At 37.4% G+C, this 19,632-nt stretch overlaps 1 protein-coding gene across 2 annotated transcripts in view; it reads left to right on the top strand.

Moving 5' to 3' along the window:
* Positions 1-5,251: 5,251 nt before the first annotated feature.
* The window catches only part of GRK7 (G protein-coupled receptor kinase 7), a 34,625-nt gene continuing 20,244 nt past the window's right edge, over positions 5,252-19,632 (top strand). For both annotated transcript variants that reach the window (XM_081953583.1, XM_081953584.1), the window contains exons 1-2: positions 5,252-6,590; positions 7,148-7,585. In XM_081953583.1, the coding sequence (XP_081809709.1) occupies positions 5,988-6,590; positions 7,148-7,585 (1,041 nt within the window). In that variant the 5' untranslated portion in view covers positions 5,252-5,987. The remainder of the gene's footprint in view (positions 6,591-7,147; positions 7,586-19,632) is intronic.

Here is a 19,632-nt window from a genome sequence, read left to right as displayed (position 1 = left end):
TTCTAACCAAGACTTTGGAAAAGATGGATATGGGACCACGATTTCGGCAGGCGATTGGAGCAATTTATCAGCAACAAAATGCACAACTTATTATTAATGGAAATTTGTCAACAACTTTCGAGATACAAAAAGGCACAAGACAAGGTTGCCCATTATCCCCATTGTTATTTATTTTAACTTTGGAAGTCTTGTTGAACGCAATTCGGGACTCAAAATCCTTAGATGGCATAGCTATCAGGCAAAAGGAATACAGAACTAGAGCATTCGCCGATGATCTGGTTGTTACCCTTTCACATCCTTTGAAATCAATAATCCAGATGAAAAATATCATAGTAGAATTTGGCATGGTTTCTGGGTTTAGACTAAATCAAAACAAAATGAAAATGATGGTTAAAAATATGACAGAGACTCAAAGAAAGAGACTTGTAAGTTTAGCAGGTTTTGAAATAGTTTCTAAAGTCAAATATTTAGGAATACAAATATCAGAATCAAATACAAAACTTTTCTTAAATAACTATGAAGTGTTGTGGCAAAAGATACAGAAAGATCTTGAAGTGTGGAAAAAGTTACAATTGTCCTTGCTTGGAAGGATCTCAGCAATTAAAATGAATATTCTACCTAGATTTATCTTTCTATTCCAGATGATACTGGTGCTTAAATCAGATAAATCCTTGTTAAAATGGCAAACAACATTAAATAAATTTGTTTGGAAGGAGAAAAAACTGAGAGTAAAGATGAAGATTATGCAAGATACTCGTGAAAGAGGCGGCCTCAGACTCCCAAACCTTCGATTGTACTATGAAGCTGCGGTACTAACGCATGTAGCAGATTGGTTTGGGAAAACAAAAATGGAATTGCTGAATATAGAAGGCCATGATCTTGTTCTGGGTTGGCATGCATATCTTTTTTATGAAGATAGGGTGGATAAAGTGTTTAACAATCATGTTCTCCGAAGTGCCTTGATGAGAATATGGAAGAAGCACCGGCCCAATTGGGATTATAAAATACCGCTTTGGTTGGATCTTGCAGACACCATGGGGATTATGAATACTAAGTCACTCGGGGGTTGTTTATATAAAGATGTGCTTATCGCTGATGGGGACGAATGGAAGTTAAAAACTTTGGAACAGCTGTTGGAAGAAGGAATTACTTTAAATTGGTTACATTACATACAGCTACAGAAGAGATGGGAAGAAGATCGTAGGGTCGGTTTTATGGATAAAGAAGTTGAACTGATTAATCAGATAAAAGAGACTGGCCCAAAACAAGTTAAAAGAATATATAATGTACTGTTAGAAAGAGACTCAGAAAGTGAATTGGTTAAGGATTGTATGATTAAATGGGCTCAGAATTTTGGTGAAGTGGTAATGTTGGAAACGTGGGAAAAATATGGGTTCAGAATGTTAAATTTACACAGTCACAGAATTTAAGGGAGAACTTTTATAAAATGTTTTACAGATGGTATTTAGATCCTAAAAAATTATCATGCATGTACCCAAATGTTCAACCAAAATGTTGGAGATGCGGGTGTCTAGATGCTACCTTTTTTCATGTATGGTGGACTTGCAACAAGGTTAAAGCTTTTTGGATAAAAATATGGTGGGTTATGCAGAATGTATTTAAGAAAAGAATACAATTCACTCCGCAAATGTTTTTATTGGGTGTAGCTAAGGATTTCTCCAAAGGGGAAATAAAATTGGCCTTGCATATGGTCACAGCAGCTAGGTTGTTGATTGCGCAACATTGGAAAAAAGATTTTTTACCGACAATTGATCAATGGATTCAGAAGGTGGCGGGGTTCGCCGAAATGGCAAAAATTTCAGCTTTCTTAAAAGCTCAGAAACAGGAGGATTATACACAGGAATGGGTAAAATGGATTGATTATATACAGAATAAATACCAGACTAGGAGTTATTATGTAGCCTTTAGGTAAGAATGTTTAGATTGATAGATGATCAGAGTAAATAATATATGGGATGTTTGGAATTGTTAGAGTGGTATACAGCAGAAGTCAGGGGGGTGGGTTTGTGTGGGAGGTGGGGGAGGGTTAGGGTGGAGGGCGGGGCAATATATATGTATGAATAAATTAGAAGATGGGATTAACGAAACATTGTTATTTTAGGAGAAATTTATATTAAGAGTTATATATGTTAAATTAGCTTAGAAGATGGGATCAATGTGCTATTATTAATCTAAGAGAAATTTATATTATGTTTGTTGGGAGGAGAGGGGCTACAATACGAGTAATTTACTTTAGGACGTGGGGAGGGGGCAAAGTATTTGGTATAATATTTGAATATGAATTTTTGCGGGGGGTTGGGGGGGCATAGCATTTGTATGAGATTTACATTGTATGGCGGGGGGGTGAAAAGGGGGAAAATCTGTTTGTACAAAACTCTTTTAATAAAAATAAAAAAAAAAGAAATTTACCGTTACCCAACGAAATGTGTGACTACTTTATGCATGTGTGTACAGGTAGTCTTTGAGTAATGAAACATGGACATTATGATTGAAAATGGTGACAGCTGTTAAACGAGATAGCCTCGCATAACATCCCACATCCTTGCTCTTCCTGATGTGGCCATTAAATGAACATGTAGTTTTTTAAGCAGCGTATGGGGTGCCTTGGGTGGGGAAGGCCCCTGGAGGCCTAGTGCAACCCTGGGCCTCCCAAGACCACCTCCAGATCCCAAGACATCTTGTGCTACACTTCTCACTTCTTGGATCATTGCAAGCCTTTCCCTCTCACAACGGTCTCCATAGGCTTTTTCACCTTCCACCAGGTCCCCATGTACCTTAGAATTTAATCACACCAAAGCTCCACATCTTTCTCCTCACCTTTTGAAGATCTCCAGTGCTCATGTTGGAGAATGAGGGCAACCGACCTGTACTTGGGCCATGTGATTGCCTCCTGGAAGCAGCCATCATTTTCAGCAGCTCGCAATTCCTAAGACAGCAAAATGGAATGGTTCATCTATGGGCTGTGTAGCATCCTACCGGCACCAGACACCATTTTGAGTCCCCCGCTTTTGGGTCACTGCCACCTGGGCAAGAACAATTGTGTTTTGCTGTCTTAAGAAAGCTGCTGCAGCGCTGTGCAGACCACATTAAGACCGCAAACTGGAATGTTTTGTTCTGGCTTGGTGGCTGGCTGACCCAAGATCCCCCAGCTGGCTTCATGTCTTAAGGGGAGACTAGCACTCCTGCTCTTATGTGCTAGAAGAGAGTGGGGTTTACTCTCAATTTTTATACTAGTGGCTTGCCCTGTCATTGTTGAAGGGAGTGGTCTTGGTGATTCCCTTTACAGAATAACAGAATTGGAAGGGACCTTGGAGGTCTTCTAGTCCAGAATACCCAACTCCTTGCTACAGCCCACTACAGGGCCATTCCTATTTGGAATTGGGCCAGGTGAGTGGCTAGGCAGCGCACGTGTGCACACAGCTCAACTTGCACAAGTAGTGGGTGGATGGACATTCGCATGTGTGCGTTAGCCTGCCACTTGCACAAGTTGGGCTGTGCATGCACATGTACACTGGCCTGCCGTTCGGCCCAGTCCCATCACCACCACCAAGCCAGGCGACCAAGCCACAAAGGTTGGGAACTACTGTTCTAGTCCAACTCATGTAGTACAAGTCTCCCATCAGCTGGCAAATAATTGGGAGAAAGATAAATTTCTTTTTGGTGATTGTGGTATAAGCAAACCAGGAATCTGATATTTCAGAAATAAATAAGATTTGCTTTTGCTAATATCTTTAATAAATCTTTTGCCTACTTTCTTTAGAGGAGTGACACAAATCTAAAATTATTTAGCAGTTAATATGGAAAACAAGTTGTTAAATGGATTATTTTTTTGGCTCAAGTGCCAGCTTTTCACAATTGTTACACAGTCTTAATATAAAGGCTTGATGCTAATTTTTTTAATAAGGCAACAAATAAAATGGTATTAAAATAACATATTTTTAATTAACAATTTTATTAGAAACTGAAAAGAGGTTTGCAAATCACTGCTTGTTCTTAAATTTATAATGTAAGTAAATTTTAATTTACTTTGGAAAGTCATTAAGACCAAACAATTTCTAGATTGAACTATATCTTTAAAATGGTATATTGGTTGGTGTTTTTTTTTTTTTAGATTTTGTAGGAGGATGTAATTTAACCTGATAGATGTGATCTCTATGGCCAATGTACATTTAATTACTTATTTTTGGCTACGTGTTTTAGAGAAAGTTGGAAAAATAACACAATATTGAGTCATTATTTCTAGAGTGACTTTTGTCCTTTTTTCTCTTATAAATGGTGTGACATAAATAATCAATTTTCTATTGTAATTAGCTGACAAATTTATTGTATCAAAATACTGAAAAGTTAAAATAAGTTTCTTTGAATCAATAATATTTAAAAGTGTCAGAAATAAGAGAAGTTACCAAAGAAGATAATACTAACAAATATAGAAAAATCATTTAAGGACCAGGTTACTCATATTTAATGACTATTTTTATTGTATTAACAAACAATTCTTACTAGATTATATTCATCTATACAAAAATATTAACTATATGAAAAAATAATATTTTCAAAGCTATACATGTTACTCTGCCTTTTTCCTATTTAAAAATATCTGTTAACATATCTAGAAGATTAAGCAATTTTACATAGTACTTTGCACAAAGCATGCTTTGGCATTGTATCTGAACTGAACTAGCTTTGAAGTGATATTAAATAATTTTTAATTGATGATTGCTTTTCTAAATTGCAGTTAGTATTTATTATTTCCAAATGAATATTATATTACAGGAATGATATATCCACTGGCAACTGTTGTAAATATTTTGTATTCTTGTATAATTAAAATACAATATTGTGTATTCTGAAATTGGAATTTTTTGCTAACATAACCTCAGAATGATTGGTAAATCCAAATGAGAACAAGAACATTTTTTGTATGGTGTTAACATGTACACTAAGCCCATTAGAAAACATTATGAGAACCACTAAATCAAACAGTTTCTTATAATGAAGTGTGAGACATTTCTAAATATAGAGATGGCTACCAGCTCCCTTTGTAATCCCATTAGTTCAAGTGCTAAATTTAAAAAAATGCTGCCAAGAATTGTTTTTAATGTCAGCTATCAGATTTGTTATAAACTAATGTGAGATATTTTTTTCCCTGCCAGGTTGTGAGAAATTGAGATTGTCTGGTTTGAACCATATGGGCCTATGATTTATAGAGTTTCTATAAAGATTTATTTACATATACTTTTCCTAAATGGATTTGAATATCCAGTAAAGGAATTGTAGATGACAGGAGCAAGCTTTTATAAAGATGCAGCTTATAATATTAGCATTTATTTGGATAAGTTCTTCATAAAATAGGTTTAGTTTAAAGTGAATTGTGGTCACTAAAAATAGTTATTCTTCCTTACCAAAATTGCTGTTTGAAAACTCTGAAGACAGACTTTTGTGAAATCCTGAAAATCCTATGTGGCTTAAAGACATTTTTGCAGTTATAGGGGGCCTACTTTGCATAACTGTTTTTAGAGTATGCTATGATGCCATTTGTTTTGCCTGGTTTAATGAAGATACTGATATCAGAACTGATTTTTTTAAAAAGGAGAATATAGAATGATCTAGCATTTCTAGACATAAATTGTAGACTCAGAATTGAGAAATGAACACTAGATAGTGGTAGAAGTAGTGAGGAGATTTTCCTGGGATGGCATCCCTTTAGCTATAGATAGCAAACCTAAAGCTCCTTACAGAGAAACCTCTTACTAGCCATTTTCCACAAATGGTACATACACCTCAAAGGTACTTAGTGAAAATCCTTCAGAGGTATTTAATAGTGGAGTCAGCAGTCTCCTTCCTATTCTTTGAAGCTTATACACATAACCAGGTGGTGGTACAAAAAAGCAAAACCCAGAGAAATACCGCAAGATTCCCCAGTGTTTTTACCTCAGCAAGCTCTGCTACTCCAATTGATTGCCAAGATGTGTGATATGGGGGGACTTGATAATCTGATTGCCAACACAGCATATTTGCAAGCCAGGAAGTCTGGAGATGTGGACGCCAAGGATATGCAAAAGCGGCGCAAGAGCATTAACCTACCTAAGGTTGAGGAATGTGTTGAAATTAAGAGTTCAATTTCTCCGGAATATGAGAGCATTTGTGAGCAGCAGCCCATTGGCAAGACATTTTTCAAAGAATACCTGGCGACTGTGCCTGAATACCAGTTGGCCCAAGAATTCATGGATGAAATTTCTGCTTGGGAGTTATCAGAAGATAGCATCAAGACTAGTCTCCTAGAGGGCACATTCAACATTTATCTGAAGAATGCTAGCAACACTTACTTGAAATTTCTTAGTACGGACCTGTCCAACAAATGCCAGTCAGCCTCCGCAAATGATTTTGAGAACCTCCTGCAGTTGGCCAGGGAAGAGACAAAAGTCTTTCTTAAGGGGAAACCCTTTGAGGGCTTCCAGGCCAGTCCATTCTATGAGAAATTCTTGCAGTGGAAAGGCTATGAGCGGCAAACTATAAATGATAAATTCTTTGAAGAGTTCCGAATATTAGGCAAGGGAGGCTTTGGTGAGGTAAGAAGCAATTATCTAGTCTACATGCTGTGTATATAGATGAGCTTTTGTACTTAAATAAATTCATTAGACCATGGGTCACTAGATATGTTTTGCATAAACAAGGTTCCTTGTTATATATCCCTGTTTTAGTCCTTTTCACTGGTTATTTTCTTTGCACTAATACTTATTCAGGAGCAATATGTAGCTTTCCTTTTAATTGGCTCAGAATTGCTTACATGAAATCATGTTTTTTATTTTTCATGAGATACTAAATAATTCTATTATTTGTTTATGAAATTTATTCCTCACCTTTGTGCTTATATAAGCACTTATGACAACTTGTAACAGGCAAGACAAAATGCAAATTTTAATTTGTTACTTTTAATTAGTTTAAAATGTATGTAGTGTTATTACTTAGGCTTTTAAGTAGGTGGAAAGGCTAGGACACATTCCAGCCAAGAGACTTTATTTTCAAGTTAGCACTAAAGCAGTTCAGAATTGTCACTGCCATCTCTCTGCTTCCCAATATAAATGACTCACTTGGACTTCTTTCTTTTGCATGGAACATGCTGTAGGTTTGTGCTGTCCAGGTGAAGTGTACCGGGAAGATGTATGCCTGCAAGAAGCTGGACAAAAAAAGATTGAAGAAAAAAAAGGGTGAAAGTATGGCTCTTCTTGAAAAGGAGATACTTGAAAAAGTCAACAGTCGTTTCATTGTCACGCTGGCTTATGCTTTTCAAAGTAAAGCTGCTTTATGTCTCGTCATGAGCCTCATGAATGGTGGGGACCTTAAATATCACATTTACAATGTGGGTGAAAGAGGCTTGGAAAGGGATAGAGTCATGTTCTACTCAGCTCAGATTATCTGTGGGATACTGCACCTCCACTCCAACAAAATTCTCTACAGGGACATGAAGCCAGAAAATGTCCTCCTGGATGATAATGGTCATTGCCGATTGTCTGATCTTGGTTTGGCAGTAGAAGTCAAGGAAGGCAAAAAAATCACCAACAGGGTGAGTATTTATTGTGCAGGATTGCAGATACAGTAGAGCAATTCTCTCTGTTTCCTATGCATTAGATCCAGTGTTAATTCTTTCAGATTTACTCCTGACTAAATCTTATTTGCTAACTTTATTCTATGTGACAGACTGGTAAGAAGATTTGCCTAATTCAATATTTATATTGTATAGTGTAGCAATTCAGGTTCAAGAAATCTATACCTTGCCAAAGTTCCCATTTTCTTTCAAGCAATTACAATATTATATTATAATATTATATACATCCATCCGGCCGCGCCCGGGAGCTGCGGAGGCAGAAATGTTGTCGGCGCTCCCGGATGATGAAGCCACGAAAGCGACTGGGGGAAGGCGTTCCCCAGTCGCTTTCGTGTCTTCGTCATCCGGGAGCGCTGACAACATTTCTGCCTCCGCAGCTCCCGGGCGCGGCCGGACGGATGTAGCCAGAGCGACATCAAGGTGGTCCGGGCGGACGAAAGAGCGAGCAAGCGATGGAGGATCAGGCAGCCTGATCCTCAGTCGCTCGCCCGCCGGACTGCCTCGGCGCCACTCTGGCTACCTCCGTCTGTCCGTGCCCGCGAGCTGCGGAGGCAGAAATGTTGTCGGCGCTTCTGGATGACGAAGACACGAAAGCGACTGGGGAACGACGAGAACCTTCCTGCCTCTGCTGGACTTTGCGCGCTCCTCACGACTGCAATAGACGTCCAGAAGCGGCTTTTGTGGCTAATGGGATTTGGGCTTCCAGCCCAACAGCCCCTGCCACTTCTGGATGTCTATTGCAGTCGCGAGGAGCGCGCAAAGTCCAGCAGAGGTAGGAAGGTTCTCGTCGTTCCCCAGTCGCTTTCGAGGACTGCAGAGCGCGAACCGACGGAGCACGCTCAGGAAGGCGGGGAATGGGATCACGTGTGCTGGAGGCTGAGGCAGCCTCAGCCTCCAGCACACGTGGTCCCATTCCCCACCTTCCTGATGACATCACCAGCCTCACCAGCCATAAACCTCACCGCATGTCACTGAGGTGTAGTATGTGCTCTTCTAGTAGTATACATAACTGCCTGCCCCACCATAGCGGACCGGGGATTGGGAACTTGATTTAATGGAAGTCCCATGTAGAGTGCATCTACACTCTAATGTAACCCAGTACTCCCAATTTTGAGGTGACTAGGGCATAGGTAACCATGAACAGTCTCTCAATCCAGGAAGAAATGCAGTTGGCGCATAGCACAAAGTTGTGCAAAAACCCTCCTAGCCATGACCATCACCTTCTCTTTGAACAGGAGTCATGAATCTAGGTGGACTCCCAGGTTGCCACTCCCTCCAGCATCAAAGATGGCAAAGTACTAGAAAGTCACATACAGCAATGGATGCACAACCTCCATCCTTCCCATGCCTGAGATCAATACAAATTATGTCCAATGCCATTTTCCCCTAATACCCAGGTCTGAATATTAACTGTAAAGGATCCAGATAATCTGCTTTATCCAGTGCCCTCTGAAACTGTTTGCACAACCACCTTCTCATTCACCTTGTCCCAAAAGAGGAAATTAGATTACTGGGCAAAAGTTGTCCAGTATAGTAAAATCCAGCAATGGCTCTTGAAGGAGGGGGCAAACCAAAGCCTCTTTAAGAGGTAAAGGAACAACCTCCTCACTCAAAGAAAAATTAACTACTGCTAGAACCCACTCTTACACTCTGGACCACTTTCAAAGCCAGGATGATATTAATCTAAAAAACTGGTGGTTAAGTTCACAATTTAAAGCACTCAGTCCATTTCCTCAGGTCCAAGAGGTTCAAACTATTCCCAATAACCAACACTTCACACAGACATTTTCTCTGGATATGCAGCAAGGCCAGCATCCAACTGCAAGCAAATTGGAGCGATTTTATCCAAATTGCTCCCCATGCATAAGAGGGCTTGTCTCACCCAAAACAGGTATGTGGGGCAACAATCTCTGAATGCAATGGGGTGGAGAAGTCCTAGCCTTACTGCCACAAGGTAAGTTCTAATAGTGACTCTAACCCATGTTGTTGTTGACTTGTCCTTGGTTGGGTGCCAGTGCTGTTCTAATATCCTATCTTTTGGTTTGTCTGGGCTACATTGAGTGAATAGTAATTGTCTTGGGCTGTTTCTAAAATATATAATATGGTCAATTTATATAAACAACATTTTTTTTCATTTTTTTTTATTACATCTTGTGGCACCGCATTACTAGCTGACCAGGGCCACATGCGGCTCATGGGCTGTGGGTTGAACACATCTGCTCTAGATGTCTCTTCTCTGATTTCATCTCCCTGAGCTCCTCCATAAACCACAGGGGAGTGACAAGATCCCTGACAGAGGAGTAGTTGTATGAGTGCAATCCAATCCAACTCCTCAGCCATTCTCTTTTGCAAGCAGCAACCAAGGCTTTGGATGGAACTTGCAGCAGACTAACAGGAATAGCTGCTAGTTTTTCCCGAAACCCATCTGAGTCCATCAATTGTCAGTAGTAGACCAATCTAATGAGCCCAGTCTTCCACAGTGGATAGCAATTCTAGAAAATCCCATGGAAATCAGGGTGTGATGTCACCATGACAAAGAGAGACACCAAAAACTCCCTCCATTTCAAATCATGCAGCCGCTGCTCTGATAGGAACACCAGATGCGGAATATGATAGCAGTGTTCCAATATCTCAGGGGTTGCCACAAAGAAGAGGGAGTCAAACTATTCTCCAAGGCACCTGAGGGTAGAACAAGAAGCAATGGGTGGAAACTAATCAAGGAGAGAAGCAACTTAGAACTGAGGAGAAATTTCCTGACAGAACAATTAATCAGTGGAACAGCTTGCCTCCAGGAGTTGTGAATCCCCCAACACTGGAAGTCTTTAAGAAGATGTTGGATAGCTATTTGTCTGAAATGGTATAGGGTTTCCTGCCTAGGCAGGGGGTTGGACTAGAAGACCTCCAAGGTCCCTTCCAACTCTACTATTGTATTGTATTGTATTATATGACCACTGTTTTATGTTGAGTTTTGGGTAACCTGGGATTGGTCCACGGCCGTCATGGTAGCCATGAATTCTAGAGCCACTTCTGAGAAGATATTTCAATTTTTTTATTTACATAGAAATATATGGAATGATATACATACCATATGTGGTATGTGTTTATATATGGAATGCATGGAATGTTTATATGGCATGAATGTGTAAACTGTTGTATATCTCCTTAATTTTACAAATCTAGTTAATATTTATTAATTATATTAATAAATACTTATATTTATTTTCACATAATGTGGATTCTTTTGTGTATGTTTGTATTTATTTATTTTTTACTTCTTGGAATTATTTTTTTATGGTTTTGTGATTTTACTGCTGTGAGTCGCCTAGAGTTGTGTCTTAAAATGGATAGGTCTGTACATCCTTTAATTAAATAAATAAGTCCATTTAGTTCTATCGGATGACCTCCCCCAGCAAAATACGTTAAATAATATGGGATGAATGCAGCAGCCTACATACTCTGAATCATGACTATGGTCTCCAATACTCCTTCATTTATGTTTGACCCATGAAGGAAGTAGAGCTCCCAACTCTCCCCAGTGGTCCAGAAAGTGCTATGAAGTGCCTATTATTAAAATGTCTAAATAATGTACCTTTCTTGTGTAACAATTGTTTTAACAATTATTTAATTATATAATAAAATAAATTATTTTTTGTTACACAGTCAGCCAGATGTTTAGACTGTATTTGGCATTTTGTCTGCCTATGGAATCCTTATGAAGGATCTCAGTTAAGCAGATGCAGATGTTTAATGGTGAAAAAGGTGTCATTGTTCCAAGTAAAACTGCTTTATTAGCATTTTATTATTGCTAACCATTATTAAATTATACAATTATAATATGTGATTATCACCGGTAATATTATAACAGTTATCAGTTAGTAATTACTGCACAAAGTCCTAATAGTAGTATACAGTTTCAAACAACAGTAGCAACAGACGATATCCTGGAATTCTGTCCCTGGATTACATACAATATGTACACTCCAACAGTGGGGAAAAAAACTAGATAAATGCTGTTCGTACCCCAAAGTCAACCCAGAATTTAAGGCAGTTCCATGTCTACAAAAGAAATAGTAGACAAGAAAAAAAGTTATCTGTTCCATTCTTTGCGAATTTCATGTTAGACCTTCTCATGTTAAGTCACTTGGGGAAAGCCATAGGCTTCTTTCAAATAAATATTATGTACCATATTTCCAGGATCCAATACAACTTACTGACCTTTTTATAGTCAACTGAAGTCATGATGAAATCAGGATTAATTAACAACTATTAATTTCCATGAAAATGCTACATAAATGAAATAAACATTTTAGTCTGTGTTATTGGAAATTGTAACTTTTTTTACTATGTTCATTTTATTTATGAACTTTCTAAATAAAACAATATAGTTATTGCAAAGCATTTTGCTGTTCAAACTTCTCCATCCATCCACATGCCTATAACGGCTGTTTTAAATGTGGATTTGGTCATCACAGATATCAGCTTATATAATTAAAATATCTTGTTAATAAGTAGGTCTTTTCTCCATTGACATAAAATGTAAGTATAGATGCTATAACATTGTAATGTGTCTGTATTTTTCTGTTAAATATCTACTTAATTGTGCTTACATTATAAAAATATAATAGACTATGTGCAGTTCAGCAGTTAATGTTTTAGATTGTGAGTAGAGAAATTGCAGTTCTGTTTCATTCTTGAGCACATAAACTCACTGAGTGATTTTGCCCCATCATTTTCTCCCACCTCAATCCATCTCACAAGACTGTTATTGTGGAGTAAAGGAGTACTATGTGTATCCTGAAGGAGAGCAAGAGATAAAGCTTACAGATAAAATAAAATGTTCCTTTGGAATTTAAGAATATGAGATAGTATTATAATACAGGAGTCGGTTCCTACGCAAACCGGTACTGGTTCGCTTCTCACGCGCTTTGCCAGATTACCATTACTGGTTTGGCCGAACCTGGCCGAACCAGGAGCAACCCAATGCCCTGAAAATAAGGTGATCTTCTGAAACAGGAGGCCTACAACTTATAGTATATAAAGTAAAAAAAGTATCCTTTTTTGAAAAGTGACTTCTTTTTTCAGTGATAAACAATTATTATAAGCATGTATGTCACTTGTCTAATTAAATTTTGTCTTTTCTGAATAACACCTGGCACAAAGAGAAAGTAGATGGTTGACAAATATGATGCTGTTCTCAAACCAATTAGTTTATGATGTAACAGATGAAAACATCAACATCAGTCCTTCAGTCCCTTGTCAGTTCATTATTTAATCCCTCTTGGAACACGTGGCCACCCTAATCTCTATAGGGAGGATGAATCAATTAGGCTAATCCATCCTAGGTAGCTGATGAATCCAATTGATTTCTAGTGGATGGTGGGGATTTTCCCAGCAATCAATGGAGGGGGCAACAGTGAGGCTAGCCTGGTTGAATTATAGAATAGAAAGACTTGGTGCTTCATAGGATGGCTCCTGAGTGCCAATCTATAGGGTTCCTTGGTTTGCTGAAGGGCTCCAAGAGATGGAAGTACCTAACAAGATACATATATCCAGCATTACTGGAAAAGGCAAAGACCAACAACGGCCACAAAAGGAAAAAAGCCCAACTCTAGGTCTATGTTGTAATGGTAAGAGATATAAAGTGTCACTACTTCTCCACATTTATTGCCTCCTCAGGGTGCTAGTCAGCAGCATTATTTAGTGTGACCTGGGTCCTTCCAGAAGAAATGCCTGCTAGTTTTTAGGAGCACTTTCAGAACAAAATTGTTCATATTTACTATGTGTAAATGGATTGTAAATGTCCAGTACTGCATGAACTGGATTGTAAATGAGTAGAATTTCATGTGATGACAGAGGTAACATTTTCAAAGTGACCTGGGATTCTTTTGAACTAATGACACTCAAAGAAGCGAAGAAATGAATTTCTTTGTGGAATGAATTTCTATGGGGTACCCCATTATTCATCCTACAAATTAATCTTATTTAACATCTAACATGAAACCTTTGGAACAGGCCATTCATTAGTTTAAAGCCTGGTATCATCAATAGGCTGATAAATACATAGTTTTACATCATCAGCTATCAGGCTGCAGAAGTGATGTGGAAGTCTTGATCCAGTGCTTAGAGAAGTTAGGGAGTATATGGAATAAAAATGACTGCAGGTGAATCCCAGGAAGTCAGAGCTACTATTGGTACAGAAAACCACTACTTTCAAAGCAAATCATCTTAACAAGTTTACATTTCCTGTAAAGAGCTGGTATGAAATTTGAATTGTCCTGACTTGTCCTAAACCTTTGTGGGGTAAGTGGAATTCATAGTGAGGAAAATCTTTGGTCGGCTTTGCAGCTCTGCCAGTGATACCCATTCCTGGATCAGGATTCATTGACTCCTAAGATGATTGCAAATTGCTATACACGGGGCTACTCTTGAACACAACACAGTAGGCAAAACTGGCATATAAGCAGCTGCTGCCCTCACCAGTGCTAGCAGGTTCAGTAGCGTAACATCTATTCTGCAAGAGCTGTGTTGGTTGTTGGTGGGATTTCAGGTGTTAGTTGCTAACTATAACTTGATTTAATCCTTATATTTTGGATTATCTTCTCCATGTAGACTACGTCTACCCTACTGAATATCTGAACATGCAATGGAGGACATGGATAATTGGAAATGAGGAAAAATGGGGAAAAAGAAAGATGTAATAACTTTTAATTTTTTTGGCATCCATGATAAAAATATCACAAAAACAGCAAAAAATATATTTTAGGCCTACATGCATATGAACTTACTTTTCTAGCAGCAGAAAGTCCTTTTTTCCCAATCGCAATATGTTTTATACAAATCTTTATTTTCAAGAACACATCCGAATGATAATTGGGTGGGGGAAATAATTAGGTGGGTTGGAAAGGCTAGATCTGAGGTAGAAATTTCACAATAGACACATATGGTGAGTCGTGTGTTCCACAGACTACAGTGATCATAGATATAACGATCTGGATTGAAGCTGATTGCTGGAATCAGGAAATAAATAACAAATCTAGACTGTTGAGTTAGTTGACAGACAAGATTAAAAAAGAAGAAGCAGGCAATTTACAATATCGCTTGACTACTGAAAATAAGTCAACTTCCTCGGAGATACTTTAAAAACAAGATAATACCTGATTTTAATGCCTGCTGAATGGAGTATACAAGGACAAAAAAGAGGATGTGTCCTCCTTTTGACAATCTGGTAATCCCATCCAAACACAAGATTGTGTGCAAATAGAAAAAGTGGAGCCATAAGGATCTCTAGAGGATGCTCTTCCAAAGGATAGGTGTAGCAAAAGAAAAGTTATGCTTCCTGGCTCCCTATAGGTAATATTACTTAATTGATGGGATGCAAAGCAATCCGACCTCATTGGAGCACATCGGATGGGCAGGCACAACAGAATACAGGCAATCTCTCAATGGTTCAGCCTAATGCCATTTCCCTAATCAAAGTACAATATATAGATACAAATTCATTCCCATGTACTCATATAACATTCAATGCACAATTACACACACAGATTCAGGTTCCTTACTGTGTGTTCTTCCAAGTCTATTCAACCTCTCTGCTAATAACCATAATTATTAATAATAACAGATGGACAAATATTAGAGTTTTGGCTGGGGAAGACTAGATTCTAAGGTAGAAAACAGAAAGGAAAAAGAGGGCTGATAATGAGAATAGCTTTGTAGAAATTGTTCTTAATAGACTTTCTTAAATAGTTATCTGATATCACATTTGGTTTTCTCTAATTACCACCTTTTAAAAAAAAATCATAGTTCCCATTCTATTTTATTATTAGAGTATTTTTTTTTCTCCTTTACATTTTTTCAGAAAATGGAGATTGGATATTCTTATATTTTTCCAAAAGGGAAAAGGCTGGATTTTACTAGTGTGATTGGTTGGTTGGTTGGTTGGTTGGTTGGTTGGTTGGTTGATCGGTTGGTTGGTTGATTATGTACCATTGAATAGTTTTCAGTTCCTAGTGACCACATAAATATATTTTTCTCTATGTTGATCTATCCCTAATCTGTCTCCAGAGATCTGAGTCTTTGCATAATGTGTGTGAAGTAGGATAATTTGAGCCTGGTCATTTGTGTCTCAAGTGAGAACTCAGGGTTGATTTGTTCAATGACGCATTGGTTTATTTTCTTGACTGTCCATGGCATTCTCAGGAGTCTTCCCCAACATCAATTTTCAATAGTATCCAGCTTTTCCTATCCTATTTCTTCTTTAACTTTTATAGAATGTTACAAGGAATGCAATAGCTAGCATAAGTCTGATGTTTGTAGGTAGATAGATCATGACATTTGAATATAAATTCTAAGGCTTTCATGGTTGTTCTACCAAATGCTAATCTACAGCATATTTCTTGGTTTCTTATTCATTTACTGTTGAGAGTTGAGTCTAACATTTTAGTCTAGAATGTTTTAAACAAAATGTATCATTCATTATATCATGCAAACCCATAAAATTGGTGAGAAAACCATGGGTTTTTTTATCCCTTTCAATTATTTTTTATTCTTGGAGACTGCCTGGACAAATCCCTACAGTTTTCTTGGCAATGTTTTTCAGAAATGATGGGACATTACCTCCTCCTTCATTGCTGAGAAAGTAACTGACTAAAGTCATGCAAGTGACTTTGTGCCTAAGGTGGGATTAGAACTCATGATCTTTCCGTTTTTAGCTTGATACGTCAAACGGGCTCCCCCTAGCAATAAAGAGCTATGGGTAAATACAGTTATAGTCTGGGATCATTTAGATATTTCTGGAAAATGTAATTAAAATCTACTACGGTAATCTCTGCATATTATTACATTTTTTTCTTTCCTTGAAAACATTTTTCTTTTAATTTTCTTTGGGATTTTAAATTTAGGGTCAGTAAGATTGACAGCTATAACACCAACAGAATGACACAAAACAACATAACACTGCAAATACTGAAGAATAACTTTGAAAAATTCAATCAGAAGTTAATGTCAACAATATCAATATCAATGTTTCCTTCTATGAATAGACTGCTCAAAAGATGTTTGGGAAGTAAAGGCAAAAGAGGAACAAATTTTATCAGAGAAGACAAAGAGAGAGAATGTTGACGTTGAAAGTGGGTCTACAAATGAAAGGCTACAACATGGGAAAATATGTTTTATTGCAAGGGTCTCCAACCTTGGCAACTTTAAGACTTATGAACATCAACTCCCAGAGTTCCTCAGTCAGCAAAGCTTGGGAGTTGAAGTCCACAAATCTTAAAGTTGCAAAGGTTGGAGAAGCCTGTTTTATTGGACATTCAAAAGAAATTGGTTGATGCTTTAAAATCAAAAGTTACAAATAATAAACCCAAAATTATTTTTGCAGAATCTGAATAAAAATCAAAGGTTATTTAACAGAATGATCTTTTATTTATTTGTTATTATATTCTACTTTTGATTCAAGAACTCAAGATAGCATATGCTAAACTGCTTTCTATTTTTCCTACAACAATCCTATGAGATAGATTTGGCTGCAAAAGTGACTGACCCAAAATCACTCCCTATGGCTAAGAGTGAACAGAAATGTGATTCTTCCCACTCCTGGACTAATACATTAGCATTAACACAACATTGGTTCTTTAAAGCTTTTTTGTTATAAATTTGAATGGAAGGTAGGGTAAGTACATAAACTGTATAAAAGATACAGAGAGATTCAGGGAGTACACATGCAGTCACACACTACACACACACACACGTGTGTGTGTGTGTGTGTGTGTGTCTAGGCTAGAAAAAAAGAATTGGAGATCTCATGTGTAAGAATATTTTGTACAAACAAAATCTGCCTTCACACATCCTTTTCCTTAAGAGTTTCTTTATCTCATGTTGAGAAGGCCTACAAAAATAGTGAACTCACAAACAGATCAGCAGAATTATATTTTGCTCAGTTTACAAGACATGCAACAGTAAAGAAAGAATGCAAGATGTTTAAATCATAATTCTATTTGTTGATTTCTTTGTATATTATAGCAAAAATGATTGATGAGATAATAGGATATATTGTCCTTTCAGTGGCTAGTTGAATGCTGGGCCAATTATTATTGGTATATTGTCAGTAAAAGGAAATGCAAGTTTTGATTTCTGCCTCATTATTATACAATGCATGGCAGGATTAGTTGTAATCAGGGAGAAATAAATCTTTGAACCAAGTATACTGAATAGCTTCCTGTGGTCCAATGTTACATTCCTCCAAGGTCTGTTAAGGTCACTATGAACGAAAGATGGAACATTTGGAAGGGAGAACAAAGCAGTCAGTGGCACCCTGTGAAGGAAAGGAGGAGTGAGCTGTATAAAATAGCTGATAGGGCTAAATTCATATTGTTTTGTCTTCCTGTTTAACAGTTCTTTTGCCATGACAAATAAAGGCTGAACGCACAGATTGTCGTTTCTGTTTGGTTTATGAGACTGATTGTGTTTATTTTGTAAAGAGTTGTGGGAAAATGTGAGCCGATCTAAACCACATTTTCCTATTCTTTTGGAACCCCTAAGGACAGCTGCTTTGTGACCAACAACTCCACCCCAATTTTTGGAGCTTAAATACTACAAGATTTTAGCCAGGACTTTAGGAGAACACTTCATCAGCAGAATATTTTCCCCCAATACATGAAATGAGTTCTGGTTCCTTCAAATTTCTGAAAAATTATCTTCGGTATACTGGGTTTACAATATTTCATATTGTTAAACTGAGTCAATTTCTTATTTGCATGACTTGTAAAATATGCATGACTTGTAAAAATAAAGTGTTTAGCAGCAAAGGAGTCGCTACCAAATGTATATCATCATATACATCATACATCATGTACAGTATATATGGGATGATTTGAAATGTGTGATTTTATAATGCTGGATAAGATCAGAATACAAGTTTAAAGGGGAGAAATATTTATTTGCCCTGAACGTCATCTAGAATGCTTTAAAAGGGTTGATTGCAGTTACTTTAATATTGGAGATATAATTTGGGATTTGGGGAATATGCATGTAATGTCTGCATTTGTTCTATTTTTGCTCCATTTGGAGCTGAAATGTTAGGAATGTTACTGTGACTCCAGACTGATCATTGTAGGTAAAAGATACATACGTTTTTCTTGGCTATACATATATTTGCAGTATATCAAATACTTGGAATATACCAAGACAGCCAGAAGTTTTGGACTTTTTATACCTAGGGGATGTTTAAAAATAATTATATAATACTGGACAGTTACTTTATATCTAATGTGCAGCAATGTTTTTGTAAAATATTTAAATTCATCCCTTTTGGCAAAAACTCAACTTTTATGATTTTTTATGACTTTTGCTTACTATCTATTTTCCAAATATCCCAACCTCCTCCTATTAAGGTTTTATCATGTTTTTAAAATAGTTTAACTGTATAGTTTATTTGTTTTTCTTAGTTTGATACAGTGTAAGAAAGTTAGTGAATGGAAAAATAACATAGAGCAAGTGGCAGCACCTACCTGACGTTGGCTGATCTTCCCAAAAGCTGAGCAAAGTCAGGCCTACTTAATAAGTGGATGGGAGACCAACAGGAAATTTTCCAGTCTTTTATAGCTATATCCATGAATGGGAAAAAGAAAAGAAAAGCAACATCCTGAAGACAACTCTATAGATGTGTCCCCATAGTCATTATGAGTCAAGCTCAACTTGAAAAAATGTTTATATTTACATAAAATAAAATTAATAGGTAGAAATTATGGGTGGGCAATGTGTAGTTCTAAGAACATATTTGCGGGGGGAGGGGACTTTAGAGTCCTATGCAGTCACAATTACTGAAAACCATAAAGGGCAATTGTAGCGTGATCCCAAACATAGCTTAAAGGTTACACATAGTTTTAAAAGCATTTTCCTGTGCAGAAACTCTTACAAACAGAGAGATGAGGAGATGAATACTGCAACAGAAAGCAAACACTGGACCCTCAAAGATATAGAGAATTTGCAGAAGTTTTTTCTCCCCA

Source organism: Natrix helvetica (assembly GCF_964273705.1).
Source record: "Natrix helvetica genome assembly, chromosome: 5".
Classification (NCBI taxonomy): Eukaryota; Metazoa; Chordata; class Lepidosauria; order Squamata; family Natricidae; genus Natrix; species Natrix helvetica.
This window is presented reverse-complemented; position numbering and strand designations above follow the sequence as displayed.